The sequence below is a fragment of the Medicago sativa genome, chromosome 7, assembly GCF_051527215.1.
Source record: "Medicago sativa cultivar Bolivia chromosome 7, Bolivia_mono, whole genome shotgun sequence".
Lineage (NCBI taxonomy): Eukaryota > Viridiplantae > Streptophyta > Magnoliopsida > Fabales > Fabaceae > Medicago > Medicago sativa.
This window is the reverse complement of record NC_140755.1, coordinates 89,634,583-89,662,545: the sequence shown is the minus strand read 5'-3', so window position 1 is coordinate 89,662,545 and position 27,963 is coordinate 89,634,583. Positions and strand designations below refer to the sequence as shown.

The 27,963-nt window shown below is 32.1% G+C and overlaps 2 protein-coding genes and 1 pseudogene across 3 annotated transcripts; all 3 read right to left on the bottom strand.

The window, feature by feature from the left end:
- Window positions 1-99: 99 nt before the first annotated feature.
- Window positions 100-4,191, bottom strand: LOC146910000 (Major facilitator superfamily protein). Its single transcript, XM_085727912.1, has 18 exons — window positions 3,927-4,191; window positions 3,693-3,755; window positions 3,346-3,435; window positions 3,177-3,236; window positions 3,020-3,085; window positions 2,862-2,927; window positions 2,675-2,750; window positions 2,487-2,551; window positions 2,292-2,384; window positions 2,093-2,173; window positions 1,807-1,891; window positions 1,582-1,625; window positions 1,429-1,491; window positions 1,274-1,333; window positions 1,137-1,190; window positions 981-1,040; window positions 580-694; window positions 100-401 (listed from the first exon to the last, which is right to left on the bottom strand). Exons 1-18 carry the CDS (start codon window positions 4,095-4,097, stop codon window positions 286-288), a joined length of 1,428 nt encoding a protein of 475 aa, XP_085584038.1. The 5' UTR covers window positions 4,098-4,191; the 3' UTR covers window positions 100-285.
- A 3,447-nt stretch (window positions 4,192-7,638) lies between these two features.
- LOC146909999 (putative LRR receptor-like serine/threonine-protein kinase RKF3 pseudogene) lies at window positions 7,639-9,841 on the bottom strand (annotated as a pseudogene). The gene has a single exon (XR_015019929.1). The product of XR_015019929.1 is annotated as a putative LRR receptor-like serine/threonine-protein kinase RKF3 pseudogene (transcript).
- A 596-nt stretch (window positions 9,842-10,437) lies between these two features.
- Window positions 10,438-13,787, bottom strand: LOC146909998 (uncharacterized). Its single transcript, XM_085729398.1, has 3 exons — window positions 13,638-13,787; window positions 11,496-11,700; window positions 10,438-11,415 (listed from the first exon to the last, which is right to left on the bottom strand). The coding sequence occupies exons 1-3, from the start codon at window positions 13,785-13,787 to the stop codon at window positions 10,586-10,588; spliced, it is 1,185 nt and encodes a 394-aa protein (XP_085585524.1). The 3' UTR covers window positions 10,438-10,585.
- Between the last annotated feature and the right edge of the window lie 14,176 nt (window positions 13,788-27,963).

The window sequence follows — 27,963 nt, the reverse complement described above, 5'->3', positions numbered from 1 at the left end:
GTCCCTTAACTCTTCCTCCGTCAACCACTTTGGTCCTTTACATTAGGATGAATGTATTAGAGTTAAGGCATTATACTATTAAGGCTGCTTTAGAGTATATTTCATGAATCAACGACATTAAGAAAACCAATACAAATTATAATCAAAATCATGGCTAGTGAATTCAATCATCAAATATTGAAGCCAACAGACTATAAAAAACAAGGCTAGTGTTTCAATTCAATCATCAACTTTCATCCTTTGTTGTTCCAATTTCCACCAAACACTACACAAATCGCAAACTTCCTATGCGTTAATGGCTGCCTGTAATTGTTCAAGGCTTTTACCTTTGGTTTCTGGGACTACTACAACTATAAATAATATAGACAGTGCATTGATTGCAGCGTAAAGAACGAAGGTACCTGAAAATCATAAATAAAAGTAAACTTGCATGTTTTTTTTTTTTTGAAGAGAGTAAACTTGCATGTTCTATTGGTTTCTTGAACTAAATGGGAAAATGATTATCATATAATAATTCTGGTCAGTGATCATTAGTCTTTTAAATGAAATAAAGCTGGAAAATAATGTATTAGTATTTACCATAGGAGCTCCAACTCATGAGAAAGTTGAAAGTATAGGAGCATAACCATGCACCAAACCAGTTCACTAATGTTGCTATGCTTCCTGCCTGCCCCTTAATATTGACTGGAAATATCTGCAGCATAAGGTAATTTTTAGCAAACTTTATGCCGTCTTTTTACTAAGAGGACACATTTTGTAACCGGCGAATTCGAAGTTGATTTAGCAAAGTAACACGCATAAATAGATCCTCTCCAGGTCAAAGAAAAAGAAAAACAGTTCCAGTCGGGGATCAACATTTTGCTACTTCTTAAGTGCAACTTGTTTTAGGAAAAGTAACTATTTAACTAATTTGCATCTCTTCTCTTGTTCTCATCTTATTGATATTAAAAACTGAAAGTGGGGAAAGGATGGGGGAGTACCTCGGACATCACAACCCATGGAATTGCTCCCATTCCTATTGAAAACGATCCTATGTAGACCTAATATCAGCAGTAGAAAGAGCAATGTTACATGAATTCATATTTATGAGATACATATAAAAAATGCATCAGCGAAGAAAGATGATGTAGCCATACCAATATGCCGATTACGGCAAGTGCTGGGACTGCTCCCACAGCCACTTCATGAACCTGTTACTCGCACAAGGATATCAATTTTACATAAATATTAGGATTAAAAACTTGAAGCTGTAAAGTTCTTAGTTGGGATGTACCTTGAGATAGAATGCAACTGCTGTAAATATACATCCTGCAACCAATCCTGATCCAGATACCTAATCGAAACCAAGAAATAACAATAAGAGTATCATACATGAAGTGGAGATAAGCAAATGAAAATAAAAATAAGCTGTTTGTGCTTTAAATTTACCAAAAGTAGGGGCTTCCGGCCTGCTCTATCTATGAGGGCTGCTCCAACACCTGTGATCACAATCTGTGAAAATAAAAATCATGGTTGAGTTGGATTCGGGGGAAACACAAATCAGATTTTCCAAGAATTATTGGTTAATTTAAAAATAAGAACCTGAAGGATAGCGTATATTATACTCCCCGTCGCAGAAGGAAATCCTATGACAAAAATACACCAATAAACCAAAACAAAATAAAAATCTGAGTGTCTCATGAAAGTTATTCAAGTTTTAAAACATGCTTTAATTTTGAGCTATAGTTTACATGCAAAACGTGATATGCAAGAAAGTATGATGGTGTTAAACTTGGAATGAAGAGTTACAATTACAGAATTAAGTACCTGCTAGATCAAAAATACTACTAGTATAAAAGCAAACACCATTGATTCCCCCTAATTGCTGGCAAACCATAAGCCCTACTCCAATCTACTCATGAAGAAAAATAGGAAGATGAAAATTTTGAATGGAAATCACTTCAGATTTGCTTAATAGAACAAATATGAGAAGTGAAAAATAAAACATCATATTCAACCAATACTTTATTTTCCACCTCTCAACCTAGTAGTCCACCACACACATTCTTGAAGAAAATGAACTGATATTCAGAGTGGAATTATAGCTACATACCGTGAGTGAGCGTAAATATCTTCTTTGAAACAAATCCAGCACCTTCGGTTTTGCGAGCTGTTCTAAACTAGTTATATAATCCTGTGTGGCAGTGACAGATACGCCAGCTTAATTGCATTATATTTGGAATTCTGTCTTTATTATTGTGCCTGAAGGCAAGGTCACTTAATAATAATATCCAACACTAACACACAGTTACCTGAATTTCTTCTGCCTCTTCAGATATATCAGCATCTTTACCGCGAAGTATTTGTAATGCTGCCACAAAATCTTTTGCGCGTCCTCGCTTTGCCTGCATTCATTATTTGGTTGGTACTTGGTAATCTTGATGTTATGCTAAATAACCACTGCATGTTTTCATCTAAATACATTTATATGAAAATTTATTACTTACCAGCCATCTAGGAGACTCTGGAATGAAAAACAGACCCAGAAGCAACACAGCAGTGGGAATAAGGCCTGCAATTGCAAACACTTACTTAGTACTGAAAAGTTTCAATTAATTTATAATGTTCTAAGTTTTGTACTTCATATGATCTTCTTCTTAGTGGAATTATATTTTAAATTGCAAAGAAAACTGACCGATTATAGCTAAAGCCCTCCATGAAAGTACTGTTCCAATTATGAATGACACTGATACAGCAGTAACAATCATGAACTACAAAAGAAGAAGAAAACAAACTTATATGTCATTGCTAAGTTCAATGCAAATACTTATATATTAGTTATTATTGTGATCATGAAGTTACAATGTGTAAGAAAAATATACCTGATTTAAGGTAGTCAGGGCACCTCGGAGTTCTTTTGGCGCAATTTCTGCTACGAACACAGGAACCTTATATATGAAACACATCAAATTAAAAGTCAACAGTTTAAAAATAAAATTTTGAGAATCATTTCATTGAACAAATAGAACTAAAAACCAACCACAAATGAAAAAACCCCCATTCCATATCCTGTTGCTAGTCTCCCAATATCCAAAGGCACTGGACCCTATAAAAGGGAAGAAAAAAGTTCAGATATTATTTGGAGTATCATTATGGCGGAAAAAAAAAATCACTTAAGTTTTGGAGTATGAAAGTACCTCAGAAAAGTAAATAACAAGCCACCCTGCAATACAAAAAGCACTTGACACTCTCATTGCCTGCATATATATTCCAAAACAAACTTTTTATGGATACCCCACATAATAAAGATAATTAACAATTTGGAAGTTAATTCCAAAATATCTAACATCATTTTCCTGAAATTACCCCCTTTCTTCCAACGAAATCGGCAATAGGTCCACTTGTTATTGCACCAATCATCGCACCAAATGTCAAGATGGAGCCAAACAAGGAGTACTGCATTTAGTCAATCCGCAAAAGGCAAAGAAAATTACATCAAATCTGTTAAGTAAAAGTTATACAAACTTTGAGTACATGATAATCATGAGTTTTTTGCCTCTAAACATTGTTTGTATTTCTTGCTGCAAATTGATTATACTAGCAGCCAAGGTTCAACTGTATAATTACCATTTTCAGTCTATTTCCTATATTTTGATTAATCTAATCCTAAGGTACATGCAATTAAATCAATTTTTCAATCATTACTGTCTTACCTCTGCCAAAGACAGACTAAGATCCTTCCTAATAGCTTCTTGAGTTGGAGATGAATATCCAGCCTGAAAAAACAAAATAACAACAATTCCACAGAGAAATTAAACACATACTCTATAAAACTCTTTAGTCAATTAAACTACCAAGCAATCAAGCATCTTTTAGTACTTCTTCTAACTGATTTTCATCTAAAACAGTGCTTCTTATTGCTGATTTACAGAGAAGTAAAGACTTACACAAGCACCAAATTCATAAGAACCACAAACTGCAATGAATGTGGTGAAGTAAACCATCCATGGATGATGATGATCTTTGCTTGCATGGACAAGTTGATTGTTTTGTTCCCCTATCAATGGTTCTCTTATTCCTTTCTGCTTGCCACCTTCCACATCCTCTTTGATATCCATCTTCACTCTTAACCTGTGTGTGTACAATCTTTTAGTTCCTTGGTAGTATTGATGACTATGATTGTGACTGTGTCTGTATAGGAAATATCTAAATGACTCAAATGCTAAGCATTTGCTTTTATTTATGTAGAAGGAATGTTATTCAATCACTCAAAAAAAATAAGAAGGAATGCAATGTATTTATGTTTAATTACTTTGCAAATCTATGAATTATACAAATATTTTTAAATAATGTCTAAATTAAAAAAATTTCTAAAAAAAAAAATTAAATTAAAAAGTTTTAAACTCCAAATATTTAATATAGTAGTAAAATGACAATTTTTGTACCCAATGGTTACTTTGTACCAAAAGTTTCGAATTGTAGGTCCACTACTGTATGTAAATCCATTGTAATTATTGTTCTCAACAAATGACAAAATTACACGTGTCCCACATTTAACTTTTTTTATTAAACATAACGGAAGGGACCACTTTGGTAAACGGAGAGATACTTAAGGGACCAAATTGAGACAGTTTAAAGTTAAGGGATCAAAATGAAATTCAAAAATAAGTTAAGGGACCAAAGCATGTATTAAGCCATTATTGCTAGTCTTAAGGTATATTTTCTGTTTTGAAACTAGGAGATCATTCTTTCACCTTAAATTTTGTTTAATACGAAGTCTTATGGTTAGATATGAGAAAAAGTTGTACTTAATAATTTATATGTAAAAATATTTTTAATTGGACCCCCAGTTGATTTAAATAATTTGTAACTAGATCAATGATCTTTTAAATAATCTGTAATTGAATCCCTAGTTTTGTTTTTTTTTCCAGCTTAAATATATTTTGTTATGATAAACAATATACAAACAAACAAACCACTGTGAATAAACGTGACACTTACCAATCCAGACATGGCTGGCATTTTTGGTCGCATTCGTGATAAGTTGCCCAACTAGATCTCATGTCTGGACTTTGAGAGGACAAGGAACTAACGTACATTGACAAGTAAAATATGTGGTTTATGAGGGACCATGATTTTTAATTATTAAATTCTTCTCATCCTCACTATCATACAGTGTACCCTCTGCATCGAATTTTCTCCTCTTCTATTCCAAATTTTCATTTTCTCCTTGGGAAGTTTCTCAAACGAGTCCCACGTTAATTTCACATATAAGAAAGTTGGTGTTAGAGAAAATGTTACAGAATGTGTCGCTAACATTTCTCAAGAATCCAAACATGAACACTTCAAGGAATGCCTTAATTGTTGCAATTGAAGTTAAACATAGTAAGGAATTACTTATGACATTATATCAAGTCATTGAAAGAAAATCTCAGGAAATGTTCGACATCAATTCATCCATGGAGTAAAAACAAATCAAATTGTTCAACCTTTGGTTCATTTAAAACCTCTTGATTTATGAAAATATGTATTTTCCTTTCCTTATACTCTAAATATAACCGTTAGACATATGTGTATAAATACACATTGTAACCTTTGTACATAATTAAACAAAAATATTATCAATAAAATTGTCCCTCCATTTTCATTAGTAAGCCTTTGCGGAAAAAATGACATGTGTAAGAACAATTTGAAGTCTAAAGACCCAGTTTGGTCTCTGACAATTTTCTTGCAGCTCAATTTAGTCTTCGACAAAAAATGACTTGTGTAAGAACAAATTAAAGTCTAAAGACCCAATTTGGTTTCTGCAATTTTCTTGCGGCTCAATTTAGTCTTTGATAAAAAGTAATATCAAACTATTCCTTTACATTTTCAAAATGTAGACAAATTAGTCTCTATTATAATGAATCAAGGACTAATTTGCGTATAAAAATGTTATTGACTAATTTGCGTATTATTTTTGGTAAGAGACTAATTAAGCCGTGAGAAAATTATAAAAGACAAAATTGAGTACTTACTTATTCAAAATTAAACTTTTAAGTTGGGAGGAACAAATTGACGAGAAAAAAAACAAGGCACTTTTGCGAAGAACTACTAATTCTGATGGACTGTTGTTGGTCGTGACAATGTGGTAATGATTAACGAACGTTATAATATGACAGTAGAAATATTGACTTCAGTATGAGAATGGATTGTGAAATGGACACTTTCACTAAAACGCATAATTCGTCTTACTTATATCTAAGGGTAGAGAAGAGAAGTAATAAAACTAGCATTGTACAAAAGCTTTGTTGCATCTTATTTGTCTTATTGTCTCGTGTGAGTAATATAATATCACTAACATTAGGAGAGACTTTAGAGCTATTACGCAACAAGTTACACTAGTGTTGTCTATTGTGGCAATGTTCTATGAAGTTACCTCACAATATTCAAGTTTCAACTTTGCTCCACGGGTTTGGTGATGTTCAAAAGTCAAAACTCAAAAGGGCGGCCGCTATAATGTTAATACAAGCATTATTACAGCTTATCTGATTTTTATATTTATGTACGTGAACGTAGTTTAGTTGTTGGATACAATACGATATATAGGAACTGGGGTTCGAATTTTAGATTTTCCATTTACCTCAACCTCATATAGCAAAATTGAATGGCTCTTGTTGACACAGCTTGAGGATTAGGATCTCATAGTGTCCAAAGACTTATTTAGATTAAGAAAGTTAGAAAAAGGAATAGTTAAATGCAACAGTAATGTATTTTTTTCCGCTAAAAAAATCTAATAGTATATTTTTTTTGGTACAACAATTCTTATATAATTTATTATTCAATCTATTGCCTACAAGATCTATCCAATAATAAGACATTATTTTATGTTAACACCACCTATTACAATCCTAATAATCAAACTACGGAATCAGTATATTTGCCTAATAATATTCTTGCCAGCTCTTTAATGTCTATTGTAGCCAATGATGTTGGGAGGTCAAGTTCTATTGTACAAAAAAACCAGTTGGACAAGTAATCAAGAATAAGAATAATCCAACCCATCATCAAACATAGACCACCTGGATTAACCCATAATTATAAAATTTCCTTATCTACATACTAATTATTTTTTAATTTAGTTGTGAACTCATAACGATTGTCTTTTTTAGTTTCTATTTTTATGCTTACTCAAGTGTTATAATAACCTATTTGCACTTTTGCCCTGAAGAAATTGACATTCACTTCTGATGAACAAAATGGAATCAAAGCCCACCAGTAGTCGTTGAAAACTCACACATAAGTGAAAGAATCAGGATTTAAACTCCGATCACGATATCCAGTCTAGCAATTTCGACATGTTTACTAGTTGAGTTAGGACTTGTGAACAATTCTACCCCTCTTTATTAACATGCAAGTTGCTTATACTATTAGAGTCCAGACGGAGTATAAACATCATGGCCTCCAGACAAAAGGGTTGCAAGTTGCAACACACATTTGACAGACATTTATGACAGCCTAATTAAGCTTTACCATTTGACTATCCTAATTAATGTAGTATGAAATTAAGCCGACATACCGGTCAACAAATGAGACGGCATAATAAGCCAAAAACCTTGTTATTGGTCATATTTGGCAAGAATAAGTTCTAAAAGTGTCACCTGATCTGAAATCAAACTATATGCAAAACTTGATAATATTCTATTGCCATCAAATCAATTCTACAAAAAAAAGTGAAAAACAATTTTTGTACATCCTTTTAAAGCTTTACAAGTTACAACAGAAAACACTTCAGAAAACATACAATCTAAAATCTAAATATATAAACAAATCAAGCTGATACAAACTAGTGGAATACAATCTTAATATTTCATCAATCTCAATCTTTACTTACAGACCTGCGTTCTGAGCTACCTTCCTCTTCCTTACAACTAGAAGCACGTTTCGAGTTTCCTTCCTCTTCCTTACAATTAGAAGCACGTTCTGAGTTTTCTTCCTCTTCATTACAAGTAGAAGCACGCCAACTTTGGGATTGCATTGTATATGCTTGATAACCAGTTGGACTGCAGAGCTGACCCGAGTTATTGCTAGCAGATTTCTCGATATCAAGTCTCCCAGCAATAAAAGGGATTGGCCTTTCCACTACTGATGGCACTGCTTCATCATCTGTCTCCAGCATTTTAACGACCTGATCCATCGTTGGCCTCGCATATAACTGTGGATGTGAACATAAAACAGCAACCAACACATACTTCTCAAGAATTTCTGGTGTACCAGGTTCTGGCATGCCATCTTCAATAACATCCAAAGCCCTATTATTTCTAACCAACGACCAAGCCAAGTCACTGAATGCAGTGGGTTGGCCATCCTCATTTGTTTCAAGCGCCTTTCTTCCACTCAAAAGCTCGAGAAGCAAAACACCAAAACTAAACACATCACTCCTCTCTGTCAACTGTCCATACAATGCATACTCAGGAGCAACATACCCCATAGTTCCCGCCACCCTAGTACTCATATGAGTCATCCCCTCCGGATTGAACTTCGCCAACCCAAAATCTGCTACCTTAGCCTCAAACTTCTCATCCAAAAGTATATTACTAGCTTTAATATCCCTATGAATAATCGAAGGCTGAGCCCCATAATGCAAATAAGCCAAACCCCTAGCCGTGCCAAGAGCAATCTTCTGACGAACCGGCCAACTCAACTTCTTCTTCGAAGAACCAAATAAATGATCATAAAGACTCCCATTCTCCATTAAATCGGTAACAATAATCCTCTGATGACCTTCTAAATTAGTAGTAGCAGTACAATAACCTCTTAAAGCAACAAGATTAACATGCCTAACACTAGCAATAACTTCAACTTCATGAGTAAAACTAGCATCACCGGCAACAGAACAATTCTTAAACCTTTTCAATGCAACTTCAGTTCCATCATTCAACAAACCTTTATAAACATTTCCATAACCACCACTCCCAATTATATTATCCCTAGAAAAATTCCTAGTTGCTTTCTTAATTTCATCAAAATTAAACCTAATCAAAGTAGTACTCTGATTCATCGAATCCAAACCCGAACCTAAACGTACAACAATCTCAGTCCTATTATGATTCCCCTTCTCTTTCATACTCTTTCTCCGTTTAAGAAAAATCCAAAATCCAACAAAAAACAACAATCCTAAAAAAGCAAAAACCGTAACAAGAGCAATAATTAACTTTCGATTCTTGTTACTAGATTTCGACGAAGAAGAAAAATCAAGACCAAACAAACAGCTAAGAGTTCCAGCGCTAGTAAGACCAGACTCATCGGAAAGTGAAGCGGCGTAAATGGCGGTGTAAGAACTACAATCGGAGACCTTACTGACGGTAACTCCGGTCAAATAAGTAAGCGCTACAGAGCGTGTAGGGTTGCAGAGAGCACAAGCATCGTTGCTCTCAAAAGAAACGTTACAGCTCAATTGAAGAGAATGAAGTGCAGGTTTAGCAATTTGTTTTTCAAATTGTTCTTTGGTTGTGATGTTCATGCAACCTTGTGAGATCCACGAGGTTTGAAAACCGCAAGAGGAACGGATATCGAAATTAGGCTGAAATTCATCGATGAAAGATTGGAAAGATGACCAACATGCTTCGGAGGCGTTGAGAGGTGGGACGAAGAAGCCGGTGCGGCGGAGGTAGTCGGCTTGGACGAGATGGAGAGCTTGGAGTATGGTTTGGCACTGTGTACCGGTGGAGATGGAAGGGGGTGAACCGTCGCCGATGTGGCGGAGGATGGTTATGTTGAGGGGGCATGTTGTGGCGGAGAAGGAAATGGAGGGGAAAGTGAGGAGAAGGAAAAGGAAGGGAAGGAAATGGAAGAGAAGGGACATTTTAGAATGAAGAAAAGTGGAAATGGAAAGGGTTGGTGAGAGTGAGTGATAAAGGTTTCATGAGTTTTAGCATTTGGAAGGGAAAGGGAAAGAGACAAAAGGATATTTGGTGAATTTTGAGACTTTGACTATGGATGTTGAAGTTTGTTATTGATGTCCCATTGCCTTGATCAATATTCACCCACCAAATAAATGTGCTTTTAATTACAACAAAGTATTTGTGCTTATTGGTGTTAACTATGTTTTCATTACTCCAAGTCAAGGTACTAATTGTGATTTTTTTTTCCGACCCTGTTCCTAAAAAAATTTCCAAATCTGACCCCCTTTGACATTTATATACAGAAATGACCCCCTTTCTGGTATTTTTTTTGTTTTGTCGTTTTCCTCATTACCGCAGTTTCAAATTGCGGTAATGAGCCTCCTTTCTGACACGCATCGCAGACTGGACACAGGTGAACAGGTTTTGTCTATTTTTTATTAAATTTTTTTATTCATTACCGCAGTTTGGAATTGCAGTAATGAATTTTCATTTATTTTTCGTCTTTTCTATTTTTGGCATTATAAAAACAATATAAAATTCATCCAAATTCACAATCATTTTTCCATACATTTCTACTTCTTTTGCATAGTAAAAATAAACATTAAAATCACAAAACTGCTTAATTTTTTTAAATGACGAAATTTGATTAAAGGTAAAAAAAAAACAAAGGTCATAAATACTTATAAAAGATTGGTTGAACACATAATACATAACTATATAAACTACCGATTTTGAATGGTCGGACAATTTCTCCTAATATGACCAGGATGCCGACACAACCCACACAGTCTCGGTGTCGGTGTTCTTTCTTCCACCTCATCGTCCATTTCAGTCCTAATGCGAGTACTATTGGGTCGACCTTTCTTTAGTCTTCGCATGTCTGGATTATGACAAAGCTCGGGACCTTCGTATGGGGGCCAATAACTCTTGTCTTGGACTACTTTGAATGCTTTGTTGTAGATGGCGTAAACATTCTCGTTTTTGAACACGTCTGGAATTAGGGTTGTGTAGTCATGGTGAAAAGAAGAACACGCGGCTATGACATGAGAACAAGGCAAATGCAAGGCTTGATATTTTCCACAATCACACCACCCCGCTTGTAGGTCAACCTTGAAAGTTCCCATTGGCCTTCCCTCCCTGTAGTTGATGGTCTCACGAACAGAGAAGGTATACATCTCTCGGTCAAACTGTTCGACATGATGTGTGTTGGACTTTATAATGTCATCCTTAAGTGCATTCTGGCAATATTCACTGAACACGTCTCCAGAACCTACCCTTGCAAACGCTCCTTGAGCCCTTTCCGCAAAAAGACGCGCCAACCTATAGTATGTTGATTGGATTATAGGTGTAACAGGGAGGTTACGTGTTCCCTTAAACACAGAGTTCCAAGACTCAACTATGTTGCTTGTCATTTGGCCCCATCGTCGACCCTCGTCATATGCTTGAGTCCATTTTTCCTTTGGTATATTGTCCACCCAATCTAATGCATGCTGATTTGCCTTCTGGATTATACCACGATAGTAGTCGAACAAGGGTATGTTTAGGGCATATCTTGTATGTTAAGGAAAAAAAAGTTAGATACTATAGTTAATAATTACTCAAATTAAAAAAGCTGTAAAATAATATTCGTACCCATATTATTGACGATATCCTTAAGATCTGCATCCTTGATTGCCCTCATGAAATTTTGCTTGATGTGTCGGATGCAATACACATGAGTTGAACCAGTTTCTTGCCAACCATTTCGTGGGTCATTGAATGCGCTTTTAATTGATTCATGTCTGTCGGAGACCATGCAGACATGGCGTCCTTGTGTGATGTAACAGCCCGATTTTCGCTAGTTTTATTTTATTATTTATTTATGTGTGGTATATGTGCTCTTATGTGATTATTTGCCTCTGTGTGTATTTTTGGTTGGGAATTGTAGAATTCGGTGTAGAAGGGTATTTTAGTCATTTTGGACTTAGGGGCATTTTGGTCATTTTGAGAGCAGTGGTAATTTTGTAATTTTGGATGAGGATTATTTTTAGTGCTTAGTAAGAGTGTTATTTTACCAAGTTACTAGAGAGGGGGTAGTAATTATTTTAATTACCATTAAGTGACCGTTAGTGTTATAAATTACCATTAAGTGAGTAGTGACACTTTGGGTGTTAGAATAGAAATGGGTTAGGCCCATTAAGGTTTGAGAGATAAGCCCAATTGAGTAGAGTATGTATATAAACTCTAGTTGTTGGTGAAATTAGGTTTTACAACATTATTCATTTCATTTCATTTGGGAAGAGAAGAGATAGAGGCTAGAGAGAAGAACAACAACAAGGGTTAGAAGGCAAAGAGGGGATTCAACATCTAGGAGCAAAATTGAAGCTAAGTGGTGGTTATATGTATACTTTGCATTTTTGTCCAAAAATGGTGATATGAGATGTTGTTGTGATGAATTGTTGATGAATTCATGATGTTTAGTTGCTGTTGTTGTTGATAGATGTTGTTATTGATGATTAAAACATTGGGTAATCATAATTGGAGAGTTTGATATGACTTTGTGTTGTTTTTGAATATTTGATGAAAAATGGGTCAAATGATGATTTTTGTTAAGAGAATGTTTTGGGGCAAATTTTATATGGAATTGAGTGCCTTTTCATGTTTAGAAATGTTTAGACAAACTTTGGGATCAAATTTGGGCATTGGGAAGTCAAAATTGCGGGTTTTGGGGTGAAAATGGGGTTTTTCCCGAGAGGAACTGTCATAACTCGCAATGGCGAGTAAAGTTCACTCGCAATTGCGAGCACTCGCAATGGCGAGCAAAACTACTCGCAGTTGCGAGCTGCACAGGTCAGTGCTCCCTGTTTTTGCGTTTTCGTGTCTTTTCACTCGTTTTTGTTTTGAACTGGTTTTTGGTGCAAACATGAAAATTGTAGAGAATATTTTTATCTTTCTAAGGGCGTTGGTTTGACTTGAATATTAGAGAGATTGTTGCAAACATTACTCTTTTTTATATTTTCATCATTTTATTTTTTTCAACATGAGCATTTGTTTATTTGACAACAATGTGGTCAAAATTATACTCAAGAATTGATACTCCTATTTGTTTGGACCGGAAAGGAAAGGTCCTGACTCTTGAGTTGAATCGAACTTGACTGGTCTTAACTCATTAAAAATTTATTAAGCTTGAAACTCGACCTGATATCAATATCATTTTTTTTAATTCGACTTGTTTCAAGGTTGTGAACACATCAGTTCAACTTGTTAGCATGAATAATTCAAAATATTTAGATCTATAATCTTTGAAATTAATAATTTAATAGTAATTTAAAATTAGTATTTTTTTTTACAACAATAACTAAATGAGTCATGCAGAAGATGTCAAGAGTTGTGAAGATATATTTTTATTTTGAAGAAATTGAATGCACAAATCTTTATATTTGTAGATATTAAAGATAAATTTAGGTGGCAGAAATATTCACAAAAATAATATTTACATGAACAAAATACATGAAAAGGTCATCTTAACTTGTGTCTTAAGGTACATATTAAAGAATACAAAAGTAAAAAATAAATAAAAAATAAAAACTTCAAGAAATTGAATGCACAACTTTTACGATATTATTTATTTATTGAGTTCTTTAACCATGACCGGACCTTGGGGTGTGCAAGGAGCTCAATGGAACCGGGTCTCCCCAAGTTATGGGCCTCAAAAAAAAATTATAGCCCAGTAGTACTACCCCATTAAAAAAAATTCCTTATTCTATTTCTCTCTGATACAACGCATTCCATCACCATCACTCCATCAGACTTTCGTTTTCTTCTTCCCTGATTTGATTTCCTTTTCCTCTTCTGTTGTCTTGTTTTAGGCCTATTAGAATTGAGTCTTCTTGCTTTTGGTGTTAGGTGAGTGTTTTTCTGGGAGGGTGGTTTGAGGTTCCTCATGTATACGGTAGTGATTTTCACCTTTGGGTGTATCGCATATATACGGCACCTTGTATTTATCTTTTAAAAAAATTTAAATAGAACATTGTTCTTTTAAAAAAAAATACGTTTTTATTTTATTACGGACCTCTTTTCATTTACAGAACCGAACCTCCGGATTTGTAGGAACGAACCCTGTCTTTAATGATGCATTTTCGACACAAACTCCTTTATGAAAATTATGAATTGCATAGGGAAGAAAATGGCTTACATGGTTGTATCAAAATTTTGACTATTCTTGGAATATTAGAGTCATGTAAATTATTAGTAGTGTTGATTTTAATGATAAAATATGTCTCATTTGCTAAAACTTCTTTATTAATTTAATTAATAAATTGGTTAGATGATTGAATTGCAAAATATAACTACTATGTTAGCAAAAAAGGTTAATAAATATTATACTAATATCCAGGACCGTCCTTTTGAAACTGAAGGCTCGGCTCTCATAGTAAAAATAGTCCTATAATAAATAAAAAAACGCACAATTTTTTTAAAAGATTAATCTTCTATTTAAATTAAAAATAACACTCGTGTAATGATTATTAGCCACTGAAATCAAAATTAGCAATTATTTTTTACTAAAGACGTGTTTTTTAACTTAGAAATAGAAACATGAAACATGATTTTTTTACTTAGAAATTGAAACATGAAACATGTTTATTTTTCTTTTTTGAGTGGGGGTGGAGATATTGAGCAATAATTTTTTTCTTGTGGCTCATCACTTTAGAAGACCCAGTTCGGTTGAGCTCTTTGCACTTCCCAAAGAACGATCCTCTAATATCATAAAAGAACAAATAATTTAAGACGAAAAAATTGTAAAATGGCTCTAATAAGTGACAGATGAATAATCTGCTTAGATGGTTCAATTAATGTTCACCTGATAATTGTTACATGGTTAACAGAGTTAAAAATAGTACAATGAAAACATCATTTTTGAAACTTTTATAAAGTTGTATTCATCGTTTTCCAACACCATTTCTATATTTACTTTTTAACAAATGTTTTATGTGCACTGTTTAGTATTTTCCATGATTTTTAAACACACACTTGACTGATGACCGATCGAGGCACGTTGCTTTCGGGAGCTACTCAGGCCAACTTCTTTGTAAACTACTGCAGAATTGTGTGATTTTGACCATTGACCCATTTCAAAGTATATATCTATCTTTATTGATTATACTCTTCTTTTTCTTGTGGTCTAATATGTATCATCTAGAAGACACGATAAAAAATATATAGTACTACTTTTAAGTTCTAACAACCCCTTCAATGTTTTATCTGGGTAGTATCATTGTTCTTTTTTTTTTTTTTTTAATCATGGCTTGTTGTTTAATTTGGATTTAAAAAAAAAAAAGAAAGAAAACTACCTCCTCACTTAAACCACCTAGCTAATCCATTTCGGTTCCAAATTCCAGTGACTTGGAAGCCTAACAAACTAATCCAGCGTGTACACAACAAAAACAACAAAGCATGACAGTTGACAACTCACCCTAGATAGATAATGAATACTGTAAGTAGTATGTGAGAAATAATTAACGCAAAATTATATATTTTAATGATCTTTATCTTTATCTTTTTCTTTTATTTCAATTTTGTTCTTTTGGTCTATTTACAATGGATTTTCAAACTTCAAATCTAATATTCATATGCAAATATAGATGAAAAACCATATATTTGAAGATTAAGAGACCATAAAAAAGTAAAAACATAATTTTAAACTTAAAAATCTATATGCAAATGGCTCAAAAGGACAAAATTGAAATAAATAAAAAAGATAAAAGACTAAACTGTAACTTAAAATTAAGTTAATTAAAGGACTAAAAATATAATTTTCCCAATAATTAATTATACTCGATTTGATCCCGACAATTTTCTTATGGTACATTTTAGTCATTTTTAAAAAATGGTACCTAAAATAGTACATAACATTTTTATACATATGATAAGTTAGTCTTTGTCTTATTATAATTGAACAACTAATTGATCTCCAATTTAAAAATGTCACGAACTAGTTTGGTATCATTTTTTATAGAAGACTAAATTGAGTTGATTTTCAAAAACCAAATTGAGTTTTCTCTTTAAAGAAAAAAATATTAACATTCACTTTTCAACGTTTAAATTTTCTTTTTGAAAAGTATTTTGTTGAAAAGTTCATCCAAAGTTCCAAACTAGCTCTATCACAACCCACTTTCATATGCTTGGCTTATTATGTCTTGTATGAGGGCTTGTTCATATATTGTTTGTTAGTGATGCTCTTGACAACTATTCCACTCCCATGTAGGCATATACATGAATTTGGATCACAAAGTGAATAGACACTATGAAAATCATAATGCACCTATGACTTTTTTTAGGACATGATCCATAGCTTTATCATGGGTAAACACCATTTATACACGGATTATCCACGACACGACCAAAGCTCCATGGATAATGTCATTGATGCTATCATCAGTCACGTAATAATTGAAATCAAATAAATTTGTACCGTAAGTTGCACTCCTTTTAAAACAATTATACTGTGAAAGAAACTTTTGAAACATTGTCTTTGAATACAATTGATCATGTGAAAAATATGATTTATTTTTTTGTTATATTATATTGGAAACAAGAAAAAAAAAACTTGTTCGTAAGTACAATTCATTAGGTAAACGAAAGGCTTCAAAAACATGTAATTGGCTCAGAGCCTAGGTTATATATCTCATATACATTTTGTAAAACAAAAAAACAAAAAAAAAAGGATTACCTCAAAATAATCACATACATATATTAATATGACGCTCACCAAAATATGTTATTTGAACTAATTTCGTGAGTATATTTTTGTGTGGATCAAATTAACAAACATCATGACCATATATTTACGTCAGCACAAAAGGAAAAGTTATATTATAACAAAAGATAAAAAGAAAAGCACAACATGCAATAATATACATGCATTAGTCTCCATTTTCCAATAAAAAATTTATGTTTGTAAAAAAAAAAATGTTAATCCTTTCACATCAATTAGAAAATGTCAACTTTAACATGCTCGACTAACCGCACAAACCCCTGCACATGGTTGTTGAAATTTTTAAATTTAGAAAATGGTTCATTGTAAATACATTTACTTAGATAACTAAAACTCAAATTAGGCTGCAAACCTCCTCAGTTTACACAGTTCAATATAATATTGTTCATTCTTTATTCAGACAGAATTAATTTGTTCATATTTTTAATCTATTACACAATATGGGCCACTTTGAATTGATATATTTTAACATTTGTAGGACTGTTTAGGTAATTATGTAAACAATTTATGATGTGTGTAATTAAGTTGTTTTTGGCTTATTTTCATGATAGTTTATGAAGATATGTTTAAATTAAAATAATTTTTGACTTCATATTTTATCTTTTGTCATAAAAAAAAAAAACCTTGTACATGAACATTTATGGTCTATTATAAACCTTTTGCTAGAAGACACACTATTTTTTAAGGTGTGTTTTAGCAACATACATCTCAAGGTGTATTTATTTACTTTTTAGTTATAACTTGTTAAAATATATATAAACTTTGGTTTCTCTGACACTATATCCGACAATTTGCTCAATAAAGTCATCGAACGTGATTATGGTTGAACTTGCTTGGAAGATGGAACCAACAGGTTGACATTTTTTATTACAACAAAATTTAAGAGCACTCTATTTAGAACAAGAATTTTCACGAGTGCAGGTTGAGCAATTTTCTAATGCTTCATCATGTTATCTACATTTGAATTCACTCTCTGATCACCTATCCAACATTAGTATCTTAACTATTAAGCTATATATGTTCAACTAGGGATCATATCCAGAAGAAAATCATCGAGTGACTAGTGAACTCTGACACTCAAATTATACAGACCCCAAACTGAGACATACATATAATTTAAGATATTTTATTTGAGACTGGCTTATAGCTAAAAAAAAAAATTATATCGCCAGGACTGAATCATAATGCATCTTTGATTAGTCAATTGTATTCAAACCAAATGCTTGTGGTCAAATTACTCTGCAGATAGATAAAACAATAAGATAGTGGTATATTCATTGACTGCATAATATTTTTTGCAGGCATGATGGAATTAGGTTCACGACTTTTTCTCAACTCAAAATTTCATAATATAAACAGTGAAACTTTGTAATTTTTATAGTTGGAATAACAAAATTATATATAGTGTCTTAAGAAAATATGTATCGTTTTTTTTAGAGAAGAAAATATATATCTCGTTGACATCTTTCTAACGGAAAAATGAACAAAGAGTATTGTAAAACAAAATTAAAAAATATGAACAAAGAATAGAGTAATTCCGTACGCTGTGTACGTATGTAGCTGAAGAAAAATACAAGTTTTTTTTCTTGACGCATACTTATTACAAGTCTTTTTTTCTTCTTTTTCTTTAGGCATATTCTCTAAATAAGTGCACATGTATACCAGTCAAAAAAGAAGAGCACATGTACAATTATTAAATGTATTTAAGGAATCAAATCAAATATTATTAAATGTATACAGTGAACAGCTCATACGATGTTAATATTGTTTTCAAAATTTGTGTGCAAATAATATTATTCTCCATATTGTTTACCCACTGCATGCATTGTTACTTTTGCCTGCAAGATGTTGTTAATGTCTCTAAAAAAATGTTAATGTGATCAACATGTGACCATGTTGACTAGGGTTACTTATACACAATTATAAGTAAAAAGAAATTTTCTCTTTTCTGGCGTAAGTGGATGAAGGAATGTATTGGTACAACGACAACTTATGTTTTGGTGAATGGTAGTTCTACCGAGAAATTTCCGTTAGAGAGGGGGTTGAGGCAAGAAGACCCTCTTTCTTCTTTCTCGTTTTTGTTGGCTACCGGAGGGCTGAATATTATGACGCATGCTTTGGTGAACAGAAACTTATTTAAAAGTTATCAGGTGGACATGAGTGAGTCCATTTCTATTTCCCATCTTCAAATTGCCGTTGATACTCTTATTTAGGAGGAAAAGTGTTGGACCAATGTAAGGGCTATTCAAGTTGTTTTGTTTCTTTTTGAATTGATTTCTGGCTTCAAAGTTAATTAATTTTAATAAGAGCTTGTGGTGGGAGTTAATGTTAATGACTCGTAGGGGGTGATGCGCGACAATTTGCCGCATATGTTTTGAATTGAATTGACCGTTTGCCTTTTGTGTACTTGAACCTGTCTATAGGGGATTGCGCGACAGTTGAATTTTTGGAACAGTTGTTAAATCGTATTAAGAATGGACTGTTGGGCTGAAAAAATATAAACTTATTTGGGTGTGAAAATGCGTAGTGCCTCCAAGTTCAAAGCATTGTCATTTTTTACTCACATTTTCATAATAATGAAAGTAGTTTAAGAAACTGACTCACGTTTTTAAGCTATAAGCTTATAAAAAATGTTATAAGTTAGTAAAAATAAGTTATAAGCTCGTGAGAAAATAATGGTTACCAAACAATAAATCCTTTTTTAGTTAAATAAGATTATAAAACATAAATTGTAGGCTCAAATATGCGGTTAAAGACTTTCCCGTATTTTGTTTCTTATATAGATTGGAGGAGTTTGTTCAAATTCCACCTTTATATCTTAGAATTAGAAGTTCAGCTTAACTTTTACTCCAAAAACTAGCTCGTGTGGTGAAGCTCAACCCCACTTATAACTACGCTATTTAGGTCTTATCACTAGTAATGTGGTCCAACACATCCTTCTCAATTTAGGTTTAAATTTTGGATTGAGAAGTTTGTTAGATTTGTCATTTTTTTCATAATCAAATGGAGGTGCTTAATGAGTTGGTTGGGTCTCTTAACTAAAACAACTCCCACTAAATCGTTCTCATAAATTATAATCACTATTTTTGGGTCTCTGAAGCTCTCACCATATACTCTGTATATGAAGATATTTGCCTGAATTGGTAATAGATTTCCAATTTTTTTCAAAAAGGTAGTACTATATAAAATACACTTACCTACACCATAGGTACTGTTTTGCAATAAAAATTTACATAACACCTCCTATATATTGCGAAAATTGCTGTTGACACATATGGATTGGCTGAGACACACCAGTAAATTACCCAAATACCCCTCGGCAGTTAACTGCCGAATTCTGAAGAAAACCGGCTGCAGTTAACTACCGAGGAAAACCTCGGCAGTTAACTGCCGAAATTCAGTTTCACCCATCGGCAATCAAGTGCCGTGGAAACTGGAAACCATTTCGTTCAATTAGATCCATGAACGATGCATATAAGTGATGCCAATAGCATATATGGATAATGTCTTTCCACAAATTTTTATATTTTTCTAATATTTAAGTACAATTGTTGCTATATTGCCTCAAAATAAACAAAAGTTATTAGATCCATGAACTACATATAATTCTCTGTGTCGATTTGGTATTATATAGCCATTGTGGAGTAATTAATTTATTTTGGCATGACTCTGAGTTCATAAACATCATAGAGTCAACTTGCATGTATGTCAATTTTAGATTAGATAGTATATGCACTACAATTCCTGAATCATGAGTCACATGATGCGTGTCCATGAAAGAAGATGTGGAGAATTCTTGAATCATGAGTCACATGCTGGTGCTGCGTGTCCATGAAAGACAAGATGTGGAGAATTAGATAGAATAATACTGTCAAAATGGTACAAGCCATGAACTTCTTGTGGGTTTTGTGAACGAAATTGAATTTCGGCAGTTAACTGCCGAGGTTTTCCTCGGTAGTTAACTGCAGCCGGTTTTCTTTAGAATTCGGCAGTTAACTGCCGAGGGGTATTTGGGTAATTTATTGGTGTGTCTTAGCCAATACATATGTGTCAACAGCAATTTTCATATATTGCTGGTATAACTGCTGTTGAAATATGATCTCTAGGTAAGTTTATGTCATTTATAAGTTTTCTTGTATGCATGTGAGAGCTAGTGTTTATGAATATCCAATGCTAATTAAATAGTTGATGTCATATAGCACCTTTTGCTTGTGAAGCACACAGAATCTCTTAACACGATTCACTCTACTCGCTCCTTTAAACAATTCTCTTAAAATTGACACAGTAATTTGCATTTAAGATAGAGCGATGTCGTGTCCTTGTCCTCTTCCCAATTTTCTCTCAAACTAAGGATCTATCTAGCCATAGATTTGTCACAACTAAAGTATTATAGATAGAGTTGTTTTTTTTTTTTTTTTTTGAGAGATTATAGATAGAGTTGTTGATGGCATAAGTTCGGTAGTTAATGCATTTTTACATAACTCCCACCTATGCTAGCTAGTACTTCAACGAAACTAGCTTTAATGCATTGAGTTCTTTGTCTCCTAAGTACATGTTTCTTGCAAACAAGGAATTCATTAAGAAAAATCTAGTACTACACAGGAAAAAAATCCAGCAATGCAATGTAATATTTTTTAGGGTTGTGCCAACATGCGAAGCACATGATGGCATTTGCCTTTTTTTAAAGGAAAATATATATTCTTTATGAAAGCATATTAGGTAAAATCTTTGTAGCAGCTCTCACGTATTGAATATGGGTTTGGTGTTAGATATCTGTTAATGTACAATTCTAAAACGACATTGTAACATGTATTTAATTACATTCAATTATTCTATTTTATCAAATTATTATTGGTCTAAACGTGTCAGCATTGTGTCCGCTCGAGTATATTTCATTTCATAGATTAGAACTTACGATAAATCCAGCATGCAAATGTCATAAGTAGAACTTAATGACTTCTTTACTACATTTATGATATAGACATGGACCCTCTTCTCCTTTTCACTCTATCATTGCAGGCATAGGGTAAATTGGCTATTCTTTCTCTATTCAAGTCCTACTATTATTGCAAATTACTTTGCTTTACTTTGTCATTGATGTTATTGAAGTATGAATCCTTTTACTCAACTACCCCTTTAGAAAATAAGAGTGAAATTCATACTAGTTATCATAGATAAAATATAAATTATTGTCCTTTCCAATTGAGACATTAATCATGATGCTTCATTTCATTAAAGATACTCAAAGAGTGAGGAACCGGGTTTCAAATGCCAGCTTTTTCGTGTATATTTATGCATTCCTGTGACATTCTGTTGCCAAGAAAATGACTTGGCATGCTTGTGAGATGATCCTGTAATATTGTTGCCTTGTTAGGGTTGTTTTATTTCCTCCAACATTATACTTGGTTAAGGTTTACCCCAATACTCGATGGTAACAATTAACAATTTTGTGTATATTTTTAAACATGAACTTTTTCAATTCTCTCTCTTGTCCAATGTATCTATTTTAAGATCAAGGTCCTATGCCAAATGTTATTTTATACAAAGATGTTGTTCGTGAAACTTTCTCAATATTTCCATAAGTGGTATCTAATTCGGTTTCGTGAAGATGTCATGTAAGAATACATTATACCAAGACATACACTTATGACTAACTCAATTTTTAAAAATCCCACCAGTTTTATTGGAAATTTGATCACTTTTCGAAAATCTGTTGATATTTTATGAAATAAACCAATCACTAATAGTGTTTAATGAAGTCTTTAAAATGTATGTTAATATGTTATTAACATTCTTCATGTGTGTATTCGTTTATGCATGAATTGAAAGAGCTATTTTTGTATGTTCACAATCACAAGGCCAAACCTATAGTGTTTAGGCGCACACACAATGATGTACTTATTTTAATAATTTAAAAAAATTGATTTAACTTTTTGAGAAAAAGTGTATCTTAATTTATGTGTGTGCGTCTAAGTATTATATATATTTAGTGATCTTGTGACCAAACAAAAATAACTCTTGAACAAGAGTTCTTATTGATAAATTTACATGAAAATGGTTTTAAATCGTTGTTGCATCTCAAATTGATATATTACAACGAAATGGAGTTAAATAAATGCATATGCAATTGCACACTATTTTTTTAAACGTTGGTTTTAGAAGGGTATTTGAGATTGGCGAAGGACTTGGAAACACAGTGGTACTACAGATACACAAACATTTTAGAGCTACATTTTCGGTGTGTTTGGTTTCTCGTCCATCCTCTTTTTCGCATGTCTTCGATATATGATATAAATTTGATTTCTTAAAAAAAGTGCAAATGTGATAAGTGGGCAGGTACATCAAGTAGATTGAGAGAGACCTGCCCTTTAGTAGGTACTTTTGTAAACTGAACCATACGTGGTATTTATTTATATATAAGTTGTATTTGTAAATCCTAAATTTAAAATCATACATAATACAAATTTGAACTGCAGCCGCTATGTAAGACATAGGTAAAATTGGTCTTTCTTCGTTATCAAACGTCGTGTGTTCTTTTGGGTTATGGAGAATTCTCCATAATCGTGATGCATTTGCAGCCACACAGAAATTGTTCACACTATCTGCTCTCAAAATAATATTGGTATGTTCTGTACCCAAAATGATTATTGAATTGTATCCTCCTTATGAGGGTAAAGAGGGTAAAAAGGAATCCTCTAAATGAAAACAACCCTATTGGCTATTGCTGTTATATTTACTTGTAAAAGGTAAAGAGCAGCACCACTAAACTTTCTTGTCACTTGCATGTTACTCCTATTTTTAGTAAAACCTAGAACGAGATAGTTTTCATTGTTATTTCTTTTTTTTTGTTTAATTGAAGGAAAAAAAAAGTTGAAGCTTAAACTTGCTAGAACATGCTTTCTTGTTACTAAATTGAACTTTAAACATTACCAGGGAAATATGTTAGCTAGGTTATGTCTAAACGATAATAGTGCATTCAATTAGATATTGGGCATGCTTATTTATATATGATCGATGACATAAAAGGAGTAATTGAGTGATATCTATACCTATGTAATCAATTATACAAACATTTTTTATTTTTACTCCCACCCTAAATCTATATTGGATATTTGGCTGGAATAATAATGGGGCCTGAATCATAATCACCATAGAGAAATTAATATACAAGACTAGACGGCGAGGACATTTGATTCTTAGCTTCATGATTAAAAGTGTTGATGTAGGTTGAAAAGTTCTTAGCACAACCATGGTGCACAATTCATCTCATTTGTACATTATCTATCTATGTTAAACAAACTAGTATGGTCCACCACCAAATATTCACTTATTCATACTACAAACCCTAGTAGTTGATACAGAGGATTACTATTGAACGTTCTCGTGAGCTTAGCTCAATTGGTAAGGACAATGCATAATATATTTAAGGTTTGGGGTTCAAACCCCGACCACCACGAAAAAATAAAAAGGATTACTATTGAACAATAGAAAATAGATGAGGTATACATACACGTACCAAACTAGCTATTCAACAATATTCACATTATCAGTCAAAAAAATATTCAGAACATTTTATAAAAAAAAACTACTAATATTCATATCATCACATAATTAAGACGGCAAACACTATTAGAACAAACTTAAATTAATGAGAAATTTAGATTAAAAAAATGTAATTATTGTTGAAATAAAGTAGCATGCATCGATCCCCCACAGAAAAAGAAAAATAAAATCAAGAGAAACACAAACTACTAACTAAATAGTGTTAAAATTAAAATAAGTTTAATATTTTTTGAGAGGAGAAGAAAATATTTTCATCCCAGAAAACTAAAGAATCAATATTTTGACAATATAAATACATGAAAATCGGTTACAAGACAATGTTCATCATTATTATTGTGATTTACATGTGCACTCTTCTATAATCTCTTCCATTAACCTTTGTGAGATATAGAAAAACATGACTCTGTCTATGTGAATCTTGGAAGAAACCAAAAGCTCGGAAGACAAATGAAGCATGCTCACAAACACATCCATTACCTAAACCAAAAGCTGACCAATATATTCAAGATCGAAGATTCATTTACTACATATACTAAAACCTCATCATGCATAAGATTTCACCAAAAAAGAAAAATAGTTATCATCATCAATATTAAATCTAAAATTTCATATACATCTATTAACCAGAAAATACTTATACTGATAAAAAAAATATGCTTCCAAAGTGTAATATATATATATAAAAAAAAAATGAAAGGAAAAAAAAAACGGAAAATAGAGAAAGAGAAATGAAGAGAACATGGATGGGGATTTGTTGTCTCTGCAGATAATAATTAACTTATCTGTTATGTAGAGGATTAGGACCAGTGAAGACTTTCCTCTTGTCATCACCAAAAACTTGATCTCTATTTTTGTTTGCATTGTTTACTAGATGGAATTTAGATGATGATTTCAACTCAGAATTAGCATATGAACCAGCTCTGGATCTCTCAAACCTGTCTTTATCTGTTAATGCTTCACATGTAGCAGTGCTCATCAGCAACAGCATCATCCAAAGAAGCATAAAAATGACAAAAACACACATTTTTTGGTTCTTGCTCTTTACACTAATCATGGGGAAAAAAAGATCAAGTACTAAGACAAAATTTCTTCTTTATATCTTCTATATATACTTTGGATGTAAATTGTGGTGCTGCCTTGTTGCTTGAGAGATAAAGGAACTAGGAATTCCTTTTGGTTTTGGTTATGAAATCAAGAAAAAGATAGACTTTTGAGTTTCTTTTTGTTTAGGAGAGCAGATGAATTTAAAATTGAACAAAGTCAATGGATGGAGAGTCCAAAATGACTTGAACTTGCTGCTTAGCAGTATATAGAAAATATTTGATACAAATTTCAAAGTCAAGTTTGTTTTCTTGTTTGCTGAGGGAAAAAAAACACTGAACTCTCTAGGCAGAGATAGCAACGGTGATAGAAAACACAAACTATTGAGGGAGAGAGAGTAGAGTTGGTTTGGAATAGAGTGGGTAAAAGTGAGAAAGAGGGGTACTAAGAGAAAGAAAAAAAACGAAAAGATAAGTGGGTTTTTATATATATATATATATATATATATATATATATATATATATATATATATATATATATATATATATATATCCATTTTACATCTTGCGAGAGAAATAAAGAAGAAATAAAGAAAGAGAGATGAGAGAGATGCGATATGTTACTAATGTGATGAGAAAAAAGATAGAGAAAAAAGATAGAAAAGAGTGTTGAATTGAGTATATGAAAATCCAAGATGTACATTGTTGTTTTATATATAAGACCGAAGGCTTTTGCTCAAAAAAACTTATTTGATCTAAAGCTCATGTGAAATAAAGGAAAATGGATTGTCATAATGATTTTGATGACTTTAGTATATTTAAAGACATATCAAGGATGAAAATAAATTGAGTAAATAAGCAATTACCTCTCGAAATTGTAAATTTTGTCAATTACCCTCCTCACGTTAACAAAACTTCAATTACCCTCCTGAAATTGCACAACGTTAATCAATTTACACTCTCCGTCAAATCCTTCTATTAGTCAACATCACGTTTTGCAAATATCCCCTGAAGTTTTGCACTTATGTGCAAAATGCTCCCCGAACTTGAAAATTTATATATTTTTTTCTTATACTTGACTCAAAAGATATTAAAGGCAAACAATTAACTTAATGGTTGATATCCTTGTAACAAATGTATAATTATAATATTTTTCAGCTTAGCTACATATTTAAATTGATATGCTTTGTTTTATAAATAAATTAGATGATATTTTTTTAACCAATTATTAAGATGACATTGTTTCTAATGGTTTTAGTCTGCAATACTTATCTGATTATGAAAATTATATAAAGGGACAAAATACACTATTATCAAGTGTCCTTAAAGTAATTTTTATATAGAAATTACTTGTGTATTCATTACTTTGGCAAATGCTTGACTTATATTCTCTGAATAAAAATTATGTACTACATCAGGTCAATTTTATCAATAAAATATTAGTTAACAAAAGTTGATATATTTAATTCAATAAGAGATATATTCTCAAGATAAAATTCTCTGAATAAAAATTTTGTACTACATCAGGTCAATTTTATCAATAAAATATTAGTTAACAAAAGTTGATATATTTAATTCAATAAGAGATATATTCTCAAGATAAAAATTGTGTACTACCTTGAATTTTTATTGACCCATATTCTTTTATAGATGAGTGACACAATGTCCAGACACTCTTTCTAACATGTACTTTTTTTTTTTTTTTTTTTTTTTTGGTACACTAACATGTACTTTTTAATTAGTGAAACTCATGTGATTATTGCATTTTGAAAATGGAATACATATAAACCGGCGAGACTCACCTATGTTTCATCCAATAAAAGGATTGTTTAAAAAAAGGTTAGAAAAAGAGTGTTTTTAAAATTTATCTCTCTTATAAAAATGAACTAGGTAATATTTATTAACGTTTATGAAAATCGATCAATTTAGTTCTAAATATCTGAATACCACGGACTAAATTGATGAAGTTCAATATTTTAAAGACTATTCAGCATAATTTTATAGTTTATGGATTAAATTGATGAATTTCAAATCTAAATACGCTTCAATGAATTTCCTGCTTTTAATTTATGTATTTATTATTTTGCTTTTTTCGCTATTGTATTTATTATTTTTAAAAATTAAAGAGTTTTGTTTTTATTTTTATAAAAGACTAAATACTTCCAACGATCTTTAAAATTAGATGATTATAATAAGTTAGTTATAAAATGTTTTATGTAACGAAATAATTTTTAAGTCATAAAACATTTATATTGTTGCCTTTTTAACATTGAGACGGCTGATACAAACCCTAATTTTACATATAAATATTTTGTCAACGACTTTATAATTTTTTTTATGATAATGTATCTAAATATAAATCAAATTTACACAATCTCACTTTTAAACAAAATTAATTATATCCAAAATCAATTTTCTAAACAAAACACAAATTTAATCAATAATAATAGGGAAATGTTATCTTGTGCCCTCAAGGCACAAGTTAAGAAGCCAAAGATAGAAATATTTTATTGAAAATTGTGCATTCAATATTCTTGAAATTTGAAATCTTATCTTTTCAAGACAAAATTGATTATTTAATTCCATTTTTAGATTCTTAACATGTGCCCTGAGGGCACAAGTTAACACTACCCATGATAATAAAGCAAATCACAAATTGAAGGTGTATCAATCAATCATTTATCAATTTAAAGTCCTAGTTAAAACAACTTCTAGAGTGCGTGAAACGACTATTCTTATTAAT